Consider the following 21,762-nt stretch of genomic DNA (forward strand, 5'->3'; position numbering starts at 1 on the left):
CCTTAGACATCTTGAATCTAACAGTTTTCTCTGTGATCACCGGTATGGTTTCCATAAGGTAAGCTCCACCAATAATATTCTTTCCTACCTAATGTTTGGTCATCATCCCTGAAAGATTTTGGGGAATCCTATGTAGTTGTCCTTGATATATCTAAAGCATTTTAATGGTGTGGCATCGGGGTCTCATCTCTAAGCTCCCCTTTTATGGCTTCCCTCCCCCACTTTGTTCCCTCATATCTAGCTTCCTCTTTGGCCAATCAATCTCCATGGCTGTTCTTGGATTGGCCTCTTCCCCTTTCTCCATCAACAGCAGTGTCCCTCAAGGTTCTGTCCTGCCTTGTACACATTTCTCCTTCAAGGTTCTGTCCTGCCTTGTACACATTTCTCCAAGGTTCTGTCCTGCCTTGCACACATTTCCCCTTCATGGTTTTGTCCTGCCTTGTACACATTTTTCCTTTTTATAGACAATTTCCTTCCTTTCACAAATGTCCAAAAACACTCATATTCTGGGGACTGAACACTGCATTTCTGCACATCCTTCAATTCTGCTCCTTCTCTTACTCAATCTGCATCTACTTTCGACTCCAACTTTCTCAATAAACTTGGAAATATCTCAGTGGGGATGACAAAATCTGGTTAAGTTTAATGCCCCCAACCAGCTTCTGCCCATCTCTCTATCAAAAATTTTGCACAACCTTTGTTTCTCTTTCAACAGTTCTGTAATTCCCTCTCTTGACTCAATGAAAATATTTAGTATCATTGTAACATCTACTCTATCTTGGAAACCCTACATTATGGAAATAGCTAAGTCTGCCTCTAAGAGACTGGGAGTCCTGTTTAGATATCAAAATGTCTTTTATTTCAAAAAGTTGCTCTGTTCACACAAAGGATTGACCATCCTCATATGCACTACCACTCTCGCATCTGGGTTGGCTCTGCCCTCGATCCTTACTTGACATGGTCTGCCTCATAAGCTCTCCTACGTTAATCTTAAAACTTAACCAACTTGCCCTATACAGCAGTGTTGATTCACTCTCCCTATTCTGCTCCCGAGAGCTGGCCACTTGTATGTCCCACCACTAGCTAGACCACACAATACTCAGGACGCTGCTGCATCACATGATCACAATGTGGCGTTGGTAACTCAAGGGTGGGTCATCTTGTTAACTGTCTCTTTCCTTACACCTCAGACCTCTGGTAATCTCTACTCTTTCATGTCTTTCCCAATAAATATTACCAAGCAGATTTTAAGTCAGGTCTTTCACTTCCTCCAAATTTCATAAATAATTTCTCTTGTCTCTTCTCTTCCCCTTTCATTAACCTCTCTATATTCAATTAATGCCCAACACTGAAGTGAATTCAAGTTTGTGATTGGAGCCTTTAAAAAAATACAATTAAGAAAAAAATAAAAATTCTCAGGTACCTCACTTTGGGCAATACATGCAATGAAAATCTTGATTAAGCAACTGACAACACTATTGTCCCTTTCTTTAGAACAGCTGTTATCCCATCCACTACTGACACTTCATCTTAAGGCTTTCACCACCACCTCTCTTTCTCCAAACCAGTTGCCATGACCCTCTTGCTCCTCATACCATCTCATCTGAAATACAACACATCCACCATTCTTTCATCTGACACAAGGAGCAGTCCTTCAATTAATCTCTCCATCTCTTTTTCACCTCTTCTTTGCTTGTTGACACTTCCCAACCCACACACCTCACTGCTGCACCCATTTGTGCTTGTGCTCTTTATACTATTTACCTCGTTCCAAAATATTTTCTTATTCTCCCTGAAATTTACCAACATTCTCTCAATTCCATCTCTCATATCATTTTTCATTTCTTGTATCTTCCTCACAACTTCTCTGAGGGAGCCTGGCTCTCGTGGGGGCCAGGTGAGATAACAAACCCAACCCCCTAGGCCCAGTGCTTAAGTCCCTCACCATTGATGGGCTGCCTTAGAGCATAAGGCTCACACTTCCTGAGCTGAAGGAAGGTTTAATCTCAAATAACAACATCCTGACTTCTGTTCGATTTCTCTTGTAAACCTCCCAATAACTTACATGTTTAACATATGAAGCAAAATAGGATACTGCTGAGATGTATCATCACCAGTTGAACTGATGGAAATAAACAAGGTTGGAAGAACACTGCAACATTTCATGAGCAAAACTGATACTCTAGAGCATATCAACTACCAAGAGAAACTAAATGAAAAACTCTACACTCTACAAAAGAAGGAAGAGATACACAATAATACATGTATGGCATCAACCTGAAGGCATAAATGTTTTAAATGAGTGCATCTTAGTAAGAAAGATTCATAATTATCAAGCTGAGAATAACTCAGGAATACATAAAAAATATCAAAGACAACATTCAAGTTTCAAGCAAAAATCTTGAAAAACTATTTACTGCAAGAGTATGGGAAATAAGAAACATGATCACAGAAATGGGAGAAATATGACACATGCAAGGAGTCAGTAAAGAAATATTTACAAGAAAACTATGTCCATGGATGAAATCAATCTCTGATGAACCTCAGACATATAATCATTCAAGACAAGTAGCAGTGGACAGAACCAGTATGGTTCAACAAGACATGTAGTTAGCACCAAGTGCTTGCGAGCAAAATTTCATCTTAAAATGACAGGTACTTCTTCCCAGCAGGATTTGTCCATACACCTCTCTTTTCTCTTTCAGAAGTAATCTAACCTCCTCATCCTACCACTCACTATCCTTTCTCATAAGCCTCCATCCCACCTTCCACATATTACACACTTCACATACATATGTAAGTTCTTCCCTGAATATCTTCCACTCCTTGTCCACTTCCTTTGTTTCATTCACCCTCACTTAATACCACTCATCACTCAATCTCTCTTAGTATCTGCACACAGGCCTCTTTTCCAAGCTCACTTATTTTCACTATTTTTAAACCAAATATTCCAAACCACCAAATCTCTTTCGGAACAACTTGACAAGCTGTACCATATTTTCAATTACAATGGGTACCCTAAGCCCCCAGTCATACCCTCAACTACCCCATCATCCACTCTTGCATTCAAATACCTCACCCAAGGACTACATCCCTTACATTAAAATCACAGAATTCATTACTCAGCTGCTCCCAGAAAACTACCCCTCTCACTCCAGAGGCTTCCAGATGCATATGCATTGACAATCACTCACTTCAATTAGTCTACTTTCATTCTCAGCCATATCAGTCTAAACCCAGCCAGAATTCATCTTTCAATGCTGCTCCTTCAGTGGTAAAAAAAAATCAATTCTTTCCTCTACAGAAATCCTTTATAGGATATGTTACTGAAGAAAATGCCAAAAAAGTACTGCATTTTCCTCTTTATCAGTGTGGAAGGGTGCATGAATGAGCAGTAACTAGTTGGTTGCATGGACACTCCTTACTTATGTAAGTAAACAATAATTATGTTTTTTTCCAGATGTGATATCGATATATAGTATACAAGCACACACTTCATAGAGAACTTTCTAAAGCCTCTCAACAAGTGACCTATTTCTTTCTATTCTTCACAGCATTTCATTTTCATAGAAATGAAAATTTACCAGTAGGAAAACACTTATAAAAATCTGGTTTAAGTAGAACTTCTTTTGAGGAATTTAAATATACATACCACATTATAAATTCATCCCCTTCCACCAAAATATAACTATTTAGCTTTTCCATCTGTATGTGGGTCAACTTCCTTTCTCTAGTTACAAAATAAGCATTCAGTTCTTGTATTACCACTGCAGCCCACAAGAAGAATTAGCACACTCTTCCTACAACAAAATTTTAAAATCATAAGCAGTAAATCTTTGATGTCATCCACAGGCAGGTTAAAAGAAGAAAATACAGACACTAAAATTTAGTAGCACATCGGGCTTGTTAGCTGCAGGAGACTGAAGAGAAAATATGAAAAGCAAATATGTGGGAGGAAAGGTTTGGTTTCTATAAATAATAAAATGTCAGCTGAATATTAAGAGAGAAAAAACATTTTGATAAACAAAGATGGTGAAAAGAGATGGTAAATAGGACACATCACAGTAATGCATGAGAAGGGAGATACATACACACAGTACATTAGAAAATACTTTATCTGGTTTGTCACTTAAGAATAACAGTAAGATGATTGGCAAACTAGAGTAAAAGGTAGTACCTTTATGGTGTTTGTTCTCAAGACGGTAACAGGCGGAGTAAAAGCCACAGCATTCAGGGTGAGCACTGTAGCCTCCTTTCCCAGCACTTCATTCAGTTTTACTATCACATAATCCTTAGGTGACTGAGGTACATTCCTAGAATTGTTGTAAATATGGGAAAGATGGATTAACGCAACTAAGTATTTTACATATTCTTTTAATCTGGAACTTGTTCTATCTATTTCTCTGACACCTGTTTCCTTCTGGAACTCCCTTAAGGGGAGTGACTGCAGCAGTAGAGTTTCCAACTTAGCCTTTAGTGCCTCACTTTTAACAGTATACTGGCAAAGGGCAATTCTAGCACAGTGTTTGCAAAGGCTCCTACCTAATGTTTCTACTAACTACTTCTACTCATACAGCACTGGTGGCTGATTCATGTGAGAAACTGCAGAAGCTGGTGACTGAGTTTGGTAAAGTGTGTGAAAGAAGAAAGCTAAGAGTAAATGTGAATAAGAGCAAGGTTATTAGGTACAGTAGGGTTGAGGGTCAAGTCAACTGGGAGGTAAGTTTGAATGGAGAAAAACTGGAGGAAGTAAAGTGTTTTAGATATCTGGGAGTGGATCTGGCAGCGGATGGAACCATGGAAGCGGAAGTGGATCATAGGGTGGGAGAGGGGGCGAAAATTCTGGGAGCCTTGAAGAATGTGTGGAAGTCGAGAACATTATCTCGGAAAGCAAAAATGGGTATGTTTGAAGGAATAGTGGTTCCAACAATGTTGTATGGTTGCGAGGCGTGGGCTATGGATAGAGTTGTGCGCAGGAGGATGGATGTGCTGGAAATGAGATGTATGAGGACAATGTGTGGTGTGAGGTGGTTTGATCGAGTAAGTAACGTAAGGGTAAGAGAGATGTGTGGAAATAAAAAGAGCGTGGTTGAGAGAGCAGAAGAGGGTGTTTTGAAATGGTTTGGGCACATGGAGAGAATGAGTGAGGAAAGATTGACCAAGAGGATATATGTGTCGGAGGTGGAGGGAACGAGGAGAAGTGGGAGACCAAATTGGAGGTGGAAAGATGGAGTGAAAAAGATTTTGTGTGATCGGGGCCTGAACATGCAGGAGGGTGAAAGGAGGGCAAGGAATAGAGTGAATTGGATCGATGTGGTATACCAGGGTTGACGTGCAGTCAGTGGATTGAATCAGGGCATGTGAAGCGTCTGGGGTAAACCATGGAAAGCTGTGTAGGTATGTATATTTGCGTGTGTGGACGTATGTATATACATGTGTATGGGGGTGGGTTGGGCCATTTCTTTCGTCTGTTTCCTTGCGCTACCTCGCAAACGCGGGAGACAGCGACAAAGCAAAAAAAAAAAAAAAAAAAAAAAAAAAAAAAATAACTTCTACCTAGTGATCCTATCTAACGTTCGTCCCTATCACTTTTACCTCATGTTTCTACCTAATGCACCTACCTAAATGTTCCTACCTATTACTTCTATCCATTGCTCCAACCATTTCGCCAAAAGGCAGGGCTCGCACACAGAGCTCACCACATGAAAATCTAGTTATAAAGAATGAGCTGTATGAGTCAAGTGCTGTTAAGTGTTATATGTGACATGGAGAGAGTGTATGTTTCTGGACAGAATGCAAGTAGTCCACATGTGGAAAAAAAAAGTTATCTGGGTCACAGGAGAGCAACTTGACAACCACTGAAGTGCTGGCTCACTACGCAGCTGCCATTAACCCTCCTGATACCCAAGTGGTTAGTACTAGTGATATACCTGCCTGGTATTGTATTTACCATTCATAAATTTGTTTGACAGCATTTGTGCAAGTTCTTTAAAAGAAGGGCATTTTTACATGCTTTTACTGATGATTAATTCTGTATCTGTCAACAATGAAAAAGTGAAACAACATAAAAAGGGGCAACAAAAAGTAAGGAAAAGCTTTATCACAAAGCTGCAAACTACACACTATGCATTCATAAAAATCCTGGCTGCCTAGCAAGTAATAAATATTCAAAACCTACATAATGAAACAAAGATTATCCCAATACAATCCCACCTCAACAGGCTCAGCGCTAAATTTTTTACAACAGCACTTGACCCTTCTTATCCAAACTACTCCATAATCAACAACGAAACCCCAAGTAAAAATAAAAAACTGACCCTGGCCTTACACACAAAGCCTATGTTCACAAATCTCTCCCTCTCTAAACACAAAAATGGTAAAACGCATACACAGTGAAATGATCTGACACGCATTAAACAACAGCTCTCCCAAACCAATCTTAAACACCACCATGCAAGACATACACCAATGAATAACTACACTACCCAGATATGTATGAGTTATCTTTTCCCATCAACACTCTGGATATCACCCACCACTCCAACACTTAAAACAACAAACACTAAAAACCTACTTCACAGTTGCTCTGCACTTTCCCCAACATAGACATAAACACATCACCACACTTCATGATTTGTGGTCTCACCCAGCGAACATGGCCGGCTTCCCGAGTATTGCTGGAGTCCCACAGAAAGGACACCTTGAACAGGAAGGAAAGATGTTTCATAAGTTTCATAAGGACAGAAGGGACTCTTGGGAAGGAAGAGCAGAAAGGATAGGTGTACAGTTTTATAAAGACAGAAGGGACTCCTGGGGAAGGCAGTATATGTACATATATTCATCTGTCTATAATCCTCTCTCCCAATTTCTAAAAAAGAGTCAAAGTACTACCCAGGATCTCTCTCTAAAGGCTCCTACTGCCTAAGGTTGTGCTACTGCCAACAGCAAGGAACTGTGGACTCCTTTGGAGAGAGAGGTTCATGTTGAAAAAAAAAAAAGACATACAAGTGAAAATAAAATCAAACATTACAGTAGTTTTTAAACATTTATGTGCAACTAAGCAACAGCATTGTCTGCTGAGTTAACCTTAAATGTTGCCCCCAAGGTCCCCTTGGTTCATTATCACTGTCTGCTTGTATACCCTCAACTACAACCTAAGTCTGTAACTTGTTTTTACTTCTATGATATTATGTTGACATTTGCCATGTTTTCAAATTATAGTGCATGCTTTAAGAGTGACATCCCTTGTAAAAAGTCAATGTTTTTTCTTTTTGGTTTGTGTATGAATTAAAGTACATGAATCATTCACTTTCTTAGGTTCTTCCTTTCATCTGCAGATGCACTGTTCACTATCTTAGATCTAATTTTACATCCATACTCAGAACCCCTTTTTTCCATTAAACATATCTAAGACTGAGGCCTCCCAACCATAATATTACTGTCTTAGGTTTATCTATATCTTTAAGCAGTTCTTTCACTCTCATCAGAGTCTCATCAAATTCTTCCATCCTAGTATTTGGAGGACTACATTTCACTACAGTATGCTAATTTTGTTTATGGAAGGTTTTTTTTTTTTTTTTTTTTTTTTGCCGGTCTCCCGCGTTTGCGAGGTAGCGCAAGGAAACAGACGAAAGAAATGGCCCAACCCACCCCCATACACATGTACATACATACGTCCACACACGCAAATATACATACCTACACATCTTTCCATGGTTTACCCCAGACGCTTCACATGCCCCGATTCAATCCACTGACAGCACGTCAACCCCAGTATACCACATCGCTCCAATTCACTCTATTCCTTGCCCTCCTTTCACCCTCCTGCATGTTCAGGCCCCGATCACACAAAATCTTTTACACTCCATCTTTCCACCTCCAATTTGGTCTCCCTCTTCTCCTCGTTCCCTCCACCTCCGACACATATATCCTCTTGGTCAATCTTTCCTCACTCATTCTCTCCATGTGCCCAAACCATTTCAAAACACCCTCTTCTGCTCTCTCAACCACGCTCTTTTTATTTCCACACATCTCTCTTACCCTTACGTTACTCACTCAATCAAACCACCTCACACCACACATTGTCCTCAAACATCTCATTTCCAGCACATCCATCCTCCTGCACACAACTCTATCCATAGCCCACGCCTCGCAACCATACAACATTGTTGGAACCACTATTCCTTCAAACATACCCATTTTTGCTTTCCGAGATAATATTCTCGACTTCCACACATTCTTCAAGGCTCCCAGAATTTTCGCCCCCTCCCCCACCCTATGATCCACTTCCGCTTCCATGGTTCCATCCGCTGCCAGATCCACTCCCAGATATCTAAAACACTTCACTTCCTCCAGTTTTTCTCCATTCAAACTCACCTCCCAATTGACTTGACCCTCAACCCTGCTGTACCTAATAACCTTGCTCTTATTCACATTTACTCTTAACTTTCTTCTTTCACACACTTTACCAAACTCAGTCACCAGCTTCTGCAGTTTCTCACATGAATCAGCCACCAGCGCTGTATCATCAGCGAACAACAACTGACTCACTTCCCAAGCTCTCTCATCCCCAACAGACTTCATACTTGCCCCTCTTTCCAAAACTCTTGCATTCACCTCCCTAACAACCCCATCCATAAACAAATTAAACAACCATGGAGACATCACACACCCCTGCCGCAAACCTACATTCACTGAGAACCAATCACTTTCCTCTCTTCCTACACGTACACATGCCTTACATCCTCGATAAAAACTTTTCACTGCTTCTAACAACTTGCCTCCCACACCATATATTCTTATGGAAGGTATATTTATGTTAATGCTTCAAATATTCCAAGCCTTCATTTCATCAAAAGATTTGCTTCTGGTGTGCTGTTTACATTTACTGCAAAATTATCCAAGTTGATCCTTCCTATACCTCTTCTAAAGGTTTCAGAGCATTCCAGGTCTGCTTCATTCTTAATCATTCATTCAACCAACTCTCGGCTGACTAACAGATATTAGATTCCAAATAGTACATTTACTGAAATAGTTGGATATCATTCTGGAATTCTCAGGTTTAGCTTGATATAATCATATATGCTGGTGTTTACTGTTTATCTATTACTTTTTCTGTCTCTCTAATACCTATCTCTTTGCTCTTTTATCATCTACAACCTTGTTTCATTTTACATACTGAAGTTTTGTCAGCTTCTTTGCTATTTCCATCAGCAGATCTACTAAAAAGCAATTCAGTTTCATGTTATTATTGCTTTCATGTGGATCCTGGTCTGTTCTTTCTACTGTCAAATATTCTGCATTTCTTAGCAATGGGGCCCTATCATTCTCATATTCCCTCGATTCCAATTTTGTCTTTTCATGTACTTGCCTATTATCCATGTTCTACCAACATCCTCATGATGCTTTCTACATTCTCCTCACTGTGCTCACTCTTGCTCAATGTGCCTTCTTTGCTCATACTAGTTGTACCTCTTTAAACCGGCAACACTGGGCCATGGCCATTGCAAGACCACATAAAATGCCGGAAAACAGAAACTGATCCCTAAATCATACATTGGTGAAGGTCTGATCTCATACTACTTACACAAAGTCTTTACAGAAGTTCCTTATCTAATTTTTTCAAGCATAGCTAATGATTTATGCTTATGCTCATTAGCACTAGCACCATCTTCTACACCTCTTGGTCTCTTGGATGACTCCTGAAGGGCTAAAATACAGCTGAATATAAGAAATTTACAGGACTGTTAATTAGCTTGACTGTAGTGTAAATAGGTTTTGGGGCCTTAGCACTGCTTACAGCACTGCCCTGGTGGCAGATTCAAAATATGCCAGACCATGGGAGAGGAACATCTGTATAGGTTTAGACTGTTCCACTCCTTTATCGATTCCTGTCCATGTCACCAGTGAATCTCTCAAATGGCATTCCCATATCTAACCCTATTTTCTTTTTCTTGGGTAGAGGGCACTATAGAGATTTGCACCAATTATCTCACCTACAATTACCACATTTGTTACTTAGCCTCCATACTGTTGGGTGTCTGAACTCGAAATTTACCTTTTACATCCATTTGGGTGATGGCAACCATAATAAAACATTGTACTGCATTGTAGTTGGTATTCATACCTACATTTGCTTTTAAACCTGCTTTTACCTCTGAGATGGTATGTGCATGTTTCTTATTCCTAATTCAGTTGCATCATTTTCATCCCTGTTATCTTTCTTATATATTCCTCTTCCTTCCCCCATGATGTGTTCAATATTGTCAAAGTTGTCTGTTATTTACTCCACAAGTTTGGTGTTACTGGACTCCATCTGCTCATGGTAATGTTGCGGGTGAGAAGTCACCATTGGCAAGGCTGTATCAATGCAAGCAGAGTTTCTTCAAAGAACTTCTCACTACAAAGGAATCTATGGATCTCAGCAATGAGAAGCAATGCAGCCTTGGGCTGCAGGAATCTTTCATCAGATCCTGAGTAACACAAGGACTCTTTCACAGAAAATGGTCCTGGCATAATTATAAATAAAATCATTAAATTCTGCTACTCTCTCCCAGAGTGTCTTTCATGTGCTCAGTGATAGCTCTTGTTTATTCCATTACATTCTTGAAACATGACTTTTAGGTTTTCATTATTTCTATTCATTTTCATTTCTATCTTCAGCTACACCTGCTTGTGAGGTCATCATTTTACCTAGCCTGCCCTCCACAGCAGAAAGAGAATATCTATAACTGCCTTATGGCGTGATTCTGCCAGAATGGCAGGGCTAACACGAAGTGCTCATCACATGAGAGAGAAAGAGAGGGTCAGACTACATCATACATTCCACACATGATAGGCCACATACAAGAAATTTCATGACATCATATGTATTTTGTAAGAAATATCACTCACCCACTATGAACTGTGCAGCGTTGTTGAGATTCTTCTAATTCACTGTTGGGACCATCCTTACATCTGGGTGATGGCAATCTACCGAGTCTTCTGAAATCGTTCAAGAAACTACTCACATTCCCAATTTCTGTATGTGTAAAAAATCAACCTTAAGTCATAACTACAACACAGATGATTCTGACTGGAATATACTAATACTGCTTAATGGAATGCAGTTACCATACATACCTCCCTGTCTATCTACCTATATGTGTGACACCTGTTCCCTCCTCAAACTCCCTCAAAGGGGTGGCCAAGGCAACAGAGTTTTCATAACTAGTGAAGTCCAATGCCATTTCTAAGCCTTTAGTGCCTCACCTTAATGCTCCTACCTAATGTTCCTAACTACTACTTTTATCTAATGCTCCAGCCTACTACTTCAATCCATTTCTTATATCATTTTGCCAAAAGGCAGTGCTAGCATATATTGTTCACCGCAGGAAAATCTATAGTTATGAAAAATGAGCTATGTGAGTCAAGTGTTATGAATGATAAAGAAAGACTGTATGTTTGTGGACATAATGCCAGTAGTCTATGTGTGGGTGAGGCAGAAAGAAAAAGCAGCTAACTAAGTCAAAAGAATGCAACTTAACAACCTCAACTACCTTCCTCCCTTGCACCAGAAACTGACAATGAAGATGACTCCACATGATATGCCCCAACACTAAACCCTGGTATTGCTAATTCCTATACTATTTATACATTCAATTTTGGACAAAATTTGACTATCTTAGTACCTTCTACAAACAATCTATCCACTCCTTCCTAAATCATGCCTTACTTTCCTAAATGAGGAACAGAACAAGGAGCCATACGAGGAATTTTCCCCCTGAGGCTCAGTCCTCTGTTCCTGGCGCTACCTTGCTCATAAAAGAAATGGCAAGCATGTATGAATAAGAAGAGAGAGAGTAAGTGAGGTGCCCTCAATTACGGCTTCAGTTGCCTGTCCTGTCTCTGCTAACATAAGGAAAAATGGAGGCAATGTTGCCAATGCCTGCCTGAACTTGACAAAATTGCATTTGTCTTGGGCAGCTAGTAATTTACCAATCTTTTATACTTTTTTATATAATGAAAAATTATCAATGAATCACACTGAATATGAAAAATAAAGATTTATCTTCCAAAGCAGAACATAACAATAATAATAATAATAATAATAATAATAATAATAATAATAATAATATTAATAATAATAAAAATAATACAAATGGATTTGTATGTGGCATTTATGGATCTGGAGAAGGCATATGATAGAATTGATAGAGATGCTCTGTGGAAGGTGTGGGAGGCAAGTTGTTAGAAGCGGTGAAAAGTTTTTATCAAGGATGTAAGGCATGTGTACGTGTAGGAAGAGAAGAAATGGATTGGTTCTCAGTGAATGTAGGTTTGCGGCAGGGGTGTGTGATGTCTCCATGGTTGTTTAATTTGTTTATGGATGGGGTTGTTAGGGAGGTGAATGCAAGAGTTTTGGAAAGAGGGGCAAGTATGAAGTCTGTTGTGAATGAGAGAGCTTGGGAAGTGAGTCAGTTGTTGTTCGCTGATGATACAGCGCTGGTGGCGGATTCATGTGAGAAACTGCAGAAGCTGGTGACTGAGTTTGGTAAAGTGTGTGGAAGAAGAAAGTTAAGAGTAAATGTGAATAAGAGCAAGGTTATCAGGTACAGTAGGGTTGAGGATCAAGTCAATTGGGAGGTAAGTTTGAATGGAGAAAAACTGGAGGAAGTAAAGTGTTTTAGATATCTGGGAGTGGATCTGGCAGCGGATGGAACCATGGAAGCAGAAGTGAATCACAGGGTGGGGGAGGGGGCGAAAATCCTGGGAGCATTAAAGAATGTGTGGAAGTCGAGAACATTATCTCGGAAAGCAAAAATGGGTATGTTTGAAGGAATAGTGGTTCCAACAATGTTGTATGGTTGCGAGGCGTGGGCTATGAATAGAGTTGTGCGCAGGAGGGTGGATGTGCTGGAAATGAGATGTTTGAGGACAATGTGTGGTGTGAGGTGGTTTGATCGAGTAAGTAATGTAAGGGTAAGAGAGATGTGTGGAAATAAAAAGAGTGTGGTTGAGAGAGCAGAAGAGGGTGTTTTGAAATGGTTTGGGCACATGGAGAGAATGAGTGAGGAAAGATTGACCAAGAGGATATATGTGTCGGAGGTGGAGGGAACGAGGAGAAGTGGGAGACCAAATTGGAGGTGGAAAGATGGAATGAAAAAGATTTTGAGTGATCGGGGCCTGAACATGCAGGAGGGTGAAAGGCGGGCAAGGAATAGAGTGAAATGGATCGATGTGGTATACCGGGGTTGACGTGCTGTCAGTGGATTGAATCAGGGCATGTGAAGCGTCTGGGGTAAACCATGGAAAGTTGTGTGGGGCCTGGATGTGGAAAGGGAGCTGTGGTTTCGGCCATTATTGCATGACAGCTAGAGACTGAATGTGAACGAATGGGGCCTTTGTTATCTTTTCCTAGCGCTACCTCGCACACATGAGGGGGAGGGGGATGGTATTCCATGTGTGGCGAAGTGGCGATGGAAATGAATAAAGGCAGGCAGTGTGAATTGTGTGCATTGGGTATATATGTATGTGTCTGTGTGTGTACATATATGTGTACATTGAGATGTATGGATGTGTAGGTTTGCGTGTGTGGACGTGTGTGTATATACATGTGTATGGGGGTGGGTTGGGCCATTTCTTTCTTCTGTTTCCTTGTGCTACCTCGCAAATGCGGGAGACAGCGACAAAGCAAAATAAATAATGAATATATATAATATATATATCTTTCTTTTTTTCATACTATTCGCCATTTCCCGCTTTGAGGTGTTGCATACAGGGGTCAATGTGCTGTCACTGGATTGAACCAGGGTATGTGAAGCAGCCAGGGGAAACCATGGAAATGTCTATAGGGCCTGGTCATGGATAATGGGTTGTGGTTTCAGATGACAGAAAATGGATGCGAGCAAATGTGGCCTTTCTTCAACTGTTCTTATCATTACCTTGCTAAAGCATGGAAAGGCAGATCAGTCAAAAAAGGGAGTGGTTGAGAAAGCTGAAGGGGGTGCACTGAAATGGTTTGGACATATGGAGATACTGAGTGAGGAAAGGTTGACAAAGAGAACATGTGTCAGAAGTGGATGGAACATGGAGAATGGGGAGACCAAACTGGAGATGAACAGGTGGTGAAAAATATTTTCAATGTTCAAGGCCTAAACATGCAGGAGGGTAAAAAGTGTGCAAGAGATAGTGTCTCAACTCATTAAAATCCAAAGTCTCTCTTTTACAAGCCTATCAATTAACATGTAATCCAATAATGCCCTTTGACCATCTCTCCTACTCACTACATATAAATATATATATATATATATATATAATCCAGGTATTCACAATCACCAGTCTTTTTCAGCACAAATCCACAAGTGCTTCACCATTTCCATTCACAACACTGAATACCCCATGTACACCATTTGTACCCTCAATGCCACATTACTCACTTTCCATTTAAATCACCCATCACTATAACCTGGTCTCGTGCATCAAAGCTTCTGACACACTCACTCGGCTGCTCCCAAATCACTTGCCTCATGACCATATATATAGGCACCAATAATCACCCATCTCTCTCCATCCACTATCAGTTTTACCCACATCAATCTAGAATTTACTTTCTTACACTCTTATCACATACTTCCACAACTCCTGCTTCAGGAGTAGTACTACTATTTTCCTCATCTTGTCCTCTCACTAACCCCTGACTTTACTCCCAAGACATTCCCAAATCACTCTTCCACCTTACCCTTGAGCTTCGTTTCACTCAGAGCCAGAACATCCAGGTTCCTTTCCTCAAACATACTACCTATCTCTCCATTTTTCTCATCTTGGTTACATCCACACACATTTAGACACCCCAAACTGAGCCTTCGAGGAGGAGGAGCACTCCCGCCCCCTTTAGAATACCAATTTACCCAAATAGAACCAAAATTGTAGTAATAAAATAAATGCGTTTACAATTCAGTTGTGGATATAAGCAACAATAAAGAAGCAAAATGAAGAAAGCATAAAAGTTCCAAAGTATCTGTAAACACTTTAATTGATGCCACCATATCTACACCTGAAATCAGCAGTCAAACTTACACACTCATCATATGGTTACGTTAGAACATCAGGTCAACTACAGCAATAAATCTCACATAGTTATCTAATTAGCGGAGGTGCAATTTCTTTATACACCTACCTGATTCTATCCAATTATATAAAATAGGATGAGGCCCCATGTGTACCATGAACTCGAGATATTTCTTTTCCTTTTTCAGATCTTTCACTTTGCACATTTTGAGATCTTTCACTTTGCACATTTTGAGATCTTTCACTTTGCACATTTTGTATATCTTGTACCAGTCCACATCATCAAAACAAGTGCAACTGACACGTGAACCCTGGATCTTTAAACCCAACTTGGGCCTGACCCCTAAACCGTCACTAGACTTTCTGTACCAGCGGTCAGAATCATCATAACAAATGTTGTAGCGATTATTATAACAAAAGTTGTACCAATCCTCGGCATCATCAGAAGGCTTGTTGTACCACTTAAAAGACTCCTCAGAGGGCTTGTTATAAACAACTTCTGAATCACCAGATTTGCCGGACTGGACATGTGAATCGTCACCATACCTGCTATATCGGACCTCAGATTCCCAGAAGAGCTGCTGTTCCTGGTCTTCTCCTCTGAAGGATTAATAAGCGGGACCTTAGAATCCTTAGAGGATTTGCAGTACCGGACCTCTACATCGTTATGAGATTTACTGTATCGAATCTCGATTTCTTTAGGAGACTTATTGTACCTGTCTGCAGAAGCCTTTCTGCACCAGTCTAAATACTGAAAGGGCTTTCTGTGCCAATCCAAGTTCTCAGAAGTCATATGATACCTTTCCAAATCTTTAGAAGACGTGCTACACTGAGGCTCTGAACCCGTTGAGGGCTTGCTGTACCAAACCTCCGACTCCTCAGAAGACGTGCAGTACCGGTATTCCAAAACCTCACAAGTGCTGTAACACTGCTCCGAATTTTCAGATGACATGGTGTATCCATCCTCCACTAAAAAGTTACAATCATCCATGTTGGCTGATAGACAAGTGGCACAAGAAGACGCATTTCTTGGTAATTCTATTGAACACAACTTAAATCAGGTTTTTAACTGCTTTAGGGGTTTTAAGGATTTTATATTAATAACAGATGATGAAGTGAATCATTAAAGATATAATTTTTTAAACGTCTTCGAAATTTGTCTGAAAATCGTTCAAACGTTTCCAATATGTTAGAAGACATCGTTTTACACTGAACTAATTTCCTTTTCAAAATTGTCATTAGATGATTTGTTTATATCCGGTGTAATGGCATTTGAAGGGAAAACGAAATCTAATTTTCACATTCCGATGTTTTTCTACACACACACACACACACACACAAAAAAAAACGGAAATTTGTGAGGTTGTTGCCAGTCCATCAGTTTGAAGGAATGTTTCAGTCAAATAATTCAGTACTTTATGGATATCTTTTTACCATTTTCCAGTAGAAAGATTATCTTTTTCAAATATCCATTTAAATATAAAAGAATACATACAAATATTTCGTTTAAATACTACCAATTTCGTGTATATACTTCAAAATCTCGGCTTGGATAACTATTACCCACTCCAACTTTTAAATGTTCACCATTGTCAACTGTGCTGTACAGAGAAGTTCGCAAAAAGAGTATCTGAAATAATTTTGTAAAACGAAGCACACGGTTTCGTTTCTAACTGGTGAAAGAAAATTACCTTAGCAGACATTTTGAAACGCAAATTTGTCGGCGATGATCAAAAGAATAGGTTGCTGCTGAATAGAGTGAATTGGACCAGGGTCGACGTGATGTCAATGGATTGAACCAGGACATATGAAGCGTCTGGGGTAAACCATGGAAAGATTTGTGAGGCCTGGATGTGGCTGTTACAGGTTTGTATGTTCTATGAAGGTGCGCGTTCATTTGCACTTTGTTCGTATATATATATATATATATATATATATATATATATATATATATATATATATATATATATATATAATATATTATCCCTGGGGATAGGGGACAAAGAATACTTCCCACGTATTCCCTGCGTGTCGTAAAAGGCGACTAAAAGGGGAGGGAGCGGGGGGCTGGAAATCCTCCCCTCTCGTTTTTTTTTTTTTAATTTTCCAAAAGAAGGAACAGAGAATTGGGCCAGGTGAGGGTATTCCCTCAAAGGCCCAGTCCTCTGTTCTTAACGCTACCTCGCTAATGCGGGAAATGGCGAACAGTTTGAAAGAAAGAAAGAAATATATATATATATATATATATATATATATATATATATATATATATATATATATATATATATATATATATATACAGAACATCAGATTGGGGAAGAGCAGTGTGGTTTCAGAAGTGGTAGAGGACGTGTGGATCAGGTGTTTGCTTTGAAGAATGTATGTGAGAAATACTTAGAAAAACAAATGGATTTGTATGTAGCATTTATGGATCTGGAGAAGGCATATGATAGAGTTGATAGAGATGCTCTGTGGAAGGTATTAAGAATATATGGCGTGGGAGGCAAGTTGTTAGAAGCAGTGAAAAGTTTTTATTGAGGATGTAAGGCATGTGTACGTGTAGGAAGAGAGGAAAGTGATTGGTTCTCAGTGAATGTAGGTTTGCGGCAGGGGTGTGTGATGTCTCCATGGTTGTTTAATTTGTTTATGGATGGGGTTGTTAGGGAGGTGAATGCAAGAGTTTTGGAAAGAGGGGCAAGTATGAAGTCTGTTGGGGATGAGAGAGCTTGGGAAGTGAGTCAGTTGTTGTTCGCTGATGATACAGCGCTGGTGGCTGATTCATGTGAGAAACTGCAGAAGCTGGTGACTGAGTTTGGTAAAGTGTGTGAAAGAAGAAAGTTAAGAGTAAATGTGAATAAGAGCAAGGTAATTAGGTACAGTAAGGTTGAGGATCAAGTAAATTAGGAGGTAAGTTTGCATGGAGAAAAACTGGAGGAAGTAAAGTGTTTTAGATATCTGAGAGTGGATCTGGCAGCGGATGGAACCATGGAAGCGGAAGTGGATCATAGGGTGGGGGAGGGGGCGAAAATCCTGGGAGCCTTGAAGAATGTGTGGAAGTCGAGAACATTATCTCGGAAAGCAAAAATGGGTATGTTTGAAGGAATAGTGGTTCCAACAATGTTGTATGGTTGCGAAGCGTGGGCTATGGATAGAGTTGTGCGCAGGGGGATGGATGTGCTGGAAATGAGATGTTTGAGGACAATGTGTGGTGTGAGGTGGTTTGATCGAGTAAGTAACGTAAGGGTAAGAGAGATGTGTGGAAATAAAAAGAGCGTGGTTGAGAGAGCAGAAGAGGGTGTTTTGAAATGGTTTGGGCACATGGAGAGAATGAGTGAGGAAAGATTGACCAAGAGGATATATGTGTCGGAGGTGGAGGGAACGAGAAGTGGGAGACCAAATTGGTGGTGGAAAGATGGAGTGAAAAAGATTTTGTGTGGTCGGGGCCAGAACATGCAGGAGGGTGAAAGGCGGGCAAGGAATAGAGTGAATTGGATCGATGTGGTATACCGGGGTTGACGTGCTGTCAGTGGATTGAATCAGGGCATGTGAAGCGTCTGGGGTAAACCATGGAAAGCTGTGTAGGTATGTATATTTGCGTGTGTGGACGTATGTATATACATGTGTATGGGGGTGGGTTGGGCCATTTCTTTCGTCTGTTTCCTTGCGCTACCTCGCAAACGCGGGAGACAGCGACAAAGCAAAAAAGAAATATATATATATATATATATATATATATATATATATATATATATATATATATATATATATATATATGTGTGTGTGTGTGTGTGTGTGTGTGTGTTTGTATCATACTTTGTCGCTGTCTCCCGCGTTAGCGAGGTAGCGCAAGGAAACAGACGAAAGAATGTCGCAACCCACCCACATACACATGTATATACATAAACGTTCAAACACACATATACATACCTATACATCTCGACGTATGCATATATATACAAACACACAGACATATACATATATACACCTGTACATAATTCATACTGTCTGCCCTTATTCATTCTCGTCGCCACCCGCCACACATGAAATGAAAACCCCCTCCCCCCGCCTGTGCGCGAGGTAGCGCTAGGAAAAGACAATAAAGGCCACATTCGTTCACACTCAGTCTTTAGCTGTCATGTATAATGCACCGAAAACACAGCTCCCTTTCCACATCTAGGCCCCACAAAACTTTTCATGGTTTACCCCAGACGCTTCATATGCCCTGGTACAATTCATTGACAGCACGTCTATCCTGGTATACCACATCGTCTCATTTCGCTCTATTTCTTGCACGTCTCTCACCCTCCTGCATGTTCACTCAAAATCTTTGTCACTCCATCTTTCCACCTCCAATTTGGTCTCCCACTTCTCATTTCCTCCACCTCTGACACATATATCCTCTTTGTCAATCTTTCCTCGCTCATTCTCTCCATGTGACCAAACCATTTCAAAACACCCTCATCTGCTCTCTCAACCACACTTTTTATTACCACACATCTCTCTTACCCTTCCACACATTTTTCAATGCTTCCATAACTTTCGCCCCCTCCTCCACCCATGATTCACTTCTGCTTCCATGGTTCCATCCGCTGCCAAATCCACTCTCAGATATCTAAAACACTTCACTTCCTCCAGTTTTTCTCCATTCAAACTTACCTCCCAGTTGACTTGTCCCTCAACCCTACTGTACCTAATAACCTTGCTCTTATTCACATTTACCCTCATCTTTCTTCTTTCACACACTTTACCAAACTCGGTCACCAGCTTCTGCAGTTTCTCACCGAATCCGCCACCAGCGATGTATCATTAGCGAACACTGAGTCACTTCCCAAGCTCTCTCATCCACAACAGACTGCATACTTGCCCTTCTTTCCATATATATATATATATATATATATATATATATATATATATATATATATATATATATATATATATATATATATATATGAGGTAATAACAAGTAGTGATGAAGTGAGAAGACGGAGCGTATATTTTGAAATTTGAAGGTTTGTTGAACGTGTTTGGTGATAAAGTGGAAGATATACGGTGTTTCGGTCGGGTTGGTTTGTGAAGTGAGAGGGTCAGGGAGAATGGGTTGGTGAACAAAAAAGAGGTAGTGAAAACTTTGCAGAAGATGAAAGCTGGTAAGACAGCGGGTTTGGATGGTATTACAGTGGAATTTGAAATAGGGAGTGACTGTGTTGTTGATTGGTTGATAAGGATATTCAGTTTATGTATGGATCATGGTGAAGTGCCTGAGGATTGGCGGAATGCATGCATAGTGCCATTGTACAAAGGCAAGGGATAAAGGTGAGTGTTCAGATTACAGAGTCATAAGTTTGTTGAGTATTCCTAGGAAATTATATGGGAGGGAATTGATTGAGAGGGTAAATGCATGTACAGAGCATCAGATAGGGGAAGAGCAGTGTGGTTCCATAAGTATTAGAGGATGTGAGGATGTTTGCTTTGAAGAATGTATTTGAGAAATACTTAGAAAACAGATGGATTTGTATTTGTATTTATGGATCTGGAGAAGGCATATGATAGAGTTGATAGAGATGCTCTGTGGAAGGTATTAAGAATAGGGATGCTTTGTGAAAGGTTTTAGGAGTATGCAGTGTTGGAGGTAAGTTGCTAGAATCAGTGAAAAGGTTTTACCAAGAATGTATGGCATTTGTACGAGTAGGAAGAGAGGAAAGTGATTGGTTCCCAGTGAGTGTCGGTTTGCAGCAGGGTTGTGTGATATCCCCATGGTTGTTAAATTTTTCTGTGGATTGGGGTGTTTAGGGAGGTAAATGCAAGTTTTGGAGAGAGAGAGAGAGAGAGAGAGAGAGAGAGAGAGAGAGAGAGAGAGAGAGAGGCAAGTATGCAATCTGTTGTGGATGAAAGGGCTTGGAAAGTGAGTCAGTTGTTATTTGCTGATGATACAGCGCTGGCGACTGATTAGGGTGAGAAACTGTTGAAGTTGGTGACTGAGTTTGGTAGAGTGTATGAAAGAAGAAAGTTGAAAGTAAATGTGAATAAGAGCAAGGTTATTAGGTTCAGTAGGGTTGAGTGACAAATTAACTGGGAGGTAAGTTTGAATGGAGAAAAACTGGAGGAAGTGAAGTGTTTTAGATATCTGGGAGTGGACTTAGCAGCAGATGGAACCATGGAAGCAGAAGTGAGTCACAGGATGGGGTAAGGATCGAAGGTCCTGGGAGCTTTGAAGGATGTGTGGAAGGCAAGAACGTTATCTTGGAGAGCAAAAATGGGTATGTTTGAAGGAATAGTGGTTCCAACAATGTTGTATGGTTACAAGGCATGGGCTATAGATAGGGTTGTGCGTAGGAGGATGGATGTGTTGGAAAGGAAATGTTGAGGACCATATGTTGTGTGAGGCGGTTTGATCAAGTAAGTAATGAAAGACTAAGAGAGATGTTCGGTAATGAAAAGAGTTTGGTTGAGAAAATAGAAGAGTGTGTTTTGAAATAGTTCGGACACATGGAGAGAATGAGTGAAGAAAGATTGACAAAGAGGATATATGTGTCAGAAGTGGAGGGCAGAAGGAGAAGCGGGAGACCAAATTCGAGGTGAAAGGATGGAGTGAAAAATATTTTGAGCGATCGGGGCCTGGACATACAGGAAGGTGAAAGGCGTACAAAGAATAGAGTGAATTGGAACAATGTGGTATACCGAGGCCGATGTGCTGTCAATGGATTGAACCAGGGC

General features: G+C 40.3%; 1 protein-coding gene across 1 annotated transcript in view; it reads right to left on the reverse strand.

The window, feature by feature from the left end:
- Positions 1-16,039, reverse strand: part of LOC139748929 (uncharacterized) — a 61,673-nt gene extending 45,634 nt beyond the window's left edge. The window contains exons 1-4 of the mRNA XM_071662292.1: positions 15,849-16,039; positions 15,158-15,648; positions 10,894-11,020; positions 4,178-4,313 (exon numbers count right to left, since the gene is read on the reverse strand). Of these exons, the coding sequence (XP_071518393.1) occupies positions 4,178-4,313; positions 10,894-11,020; positions 15,158-15,648; positions 15,849-16,039 (945 nt within the window). The remainder of the gene's footprint in view (positions 1-4,177; positions 4,314-10,893; positions 11,021-15,157; positions 15,649-15,848) is intronic.
- Positions 16,040-21,762: the final 5,723 nt, after the last annotated feature.

The sequence above is a fragment of the Panulirus ornatus genome, chromosome 6 (assembly GCF_036320965.1).
Source record: "Panulirus ornatus isolate Po-2019 chromosome 6, ASM3632096v1, whole genome shotgun sequence".
In the NCBI taxonomy this organism is placed as follows: Eukaryota; Metazoa; Arthropoda; class Malacostraca; order Decapoda; family Palinuridae; genus Panulirus; species Panulirus ornatus.